This window comes from Myotis davidii, unplaced genomic scaffold (genome assembly GCF_000327345.1).
Source record: "Myotis davidii unplaced genomic scaffold, ASM32734v1 scaffold170, whole genome shotgun sequence".
NCBI lineage: Eukaryota > Metazoa > Chordata > Mammalia > Chiroptera > Vespertilionidae > Myotis > Myotis davidii.
This window is the reverse complement of record NW_006282528.1, coordinates 2,256,847-2,257,404: the sequence shown is the minus strand read 5'-3', so window position 1 is coordinate 2,257,404 and position 558 is coordinate 2,256,847. Positions and strand designations below refer to the sequence as shown.

At 66.1% G+C, this 558-nt stretch overlaps 1 protein-coding gene across 1 annotated transcript in view; it reads right to left on the bottom strand.

The window, feature by feature from the left end:
* Nucleotides 1-558, bottom strand: part of URB1 (URB1 ribosome biogenesis 1 homolog (S. cerevisiae)) — a 44,771-nt gene that overhangs the window by 29,802 nt on the left and 14,411 nt on the right. The window contains 1 exon segment of the mRNA XM_015560267.1: nt 4-102. Coding sequence (XP_015415753.1) covers nt 4-102 — 99 coding nt within the window.

The window sequence follows — 558 nt, the reverse complement described above, 5'->3', positions numbered from 1 at the left end:
AGCCCCGCTGTCCCGCTTCCGTCCCTGCTCGTCCCTGTCTCTGGTGTCCTGCTTCCTAAGGGACTGCCAGACCCACACGACGGTGTTCAAGTCTGGGAAGACCTAGACGGGAACGGAGAAAGGGAGTCCCGTGAGAGAGACGCACAGAACGGGGTGGGAGCAATCACCCCCTAGCCGAGGCACGACGCCCAGAGCCGCGCATGCCAGGACTCAGTGAAACACAGTGCTGGCCCCGCAGCCCTTAAGGCTCAGTCCCCCGAGCGAGGCCCTGAGAACAGACATGACCATGACCATGGGGGACCTGCCCAGGGCGACCTCGCTCAGGCAGTGGCCAGTCTCAGGCCATGCCTTCCGACCCATGGGGAGGGGGGAACGAGAGGGGCTTTGAGCGGCCCCACCCTGTGTGCGTGCAGCCTCGGGGAGGGCAGGCACGCCGGCTCCTGGAGGGACTCAGGCCCTAGGGACACAGACCCCTTCACTTTGCACCCACCTGAGCTCCCAAGACGGCCTCCCAGCTGGGCGCTGACCTGGGACGGCCCACGGAAAGCCCTGGACATG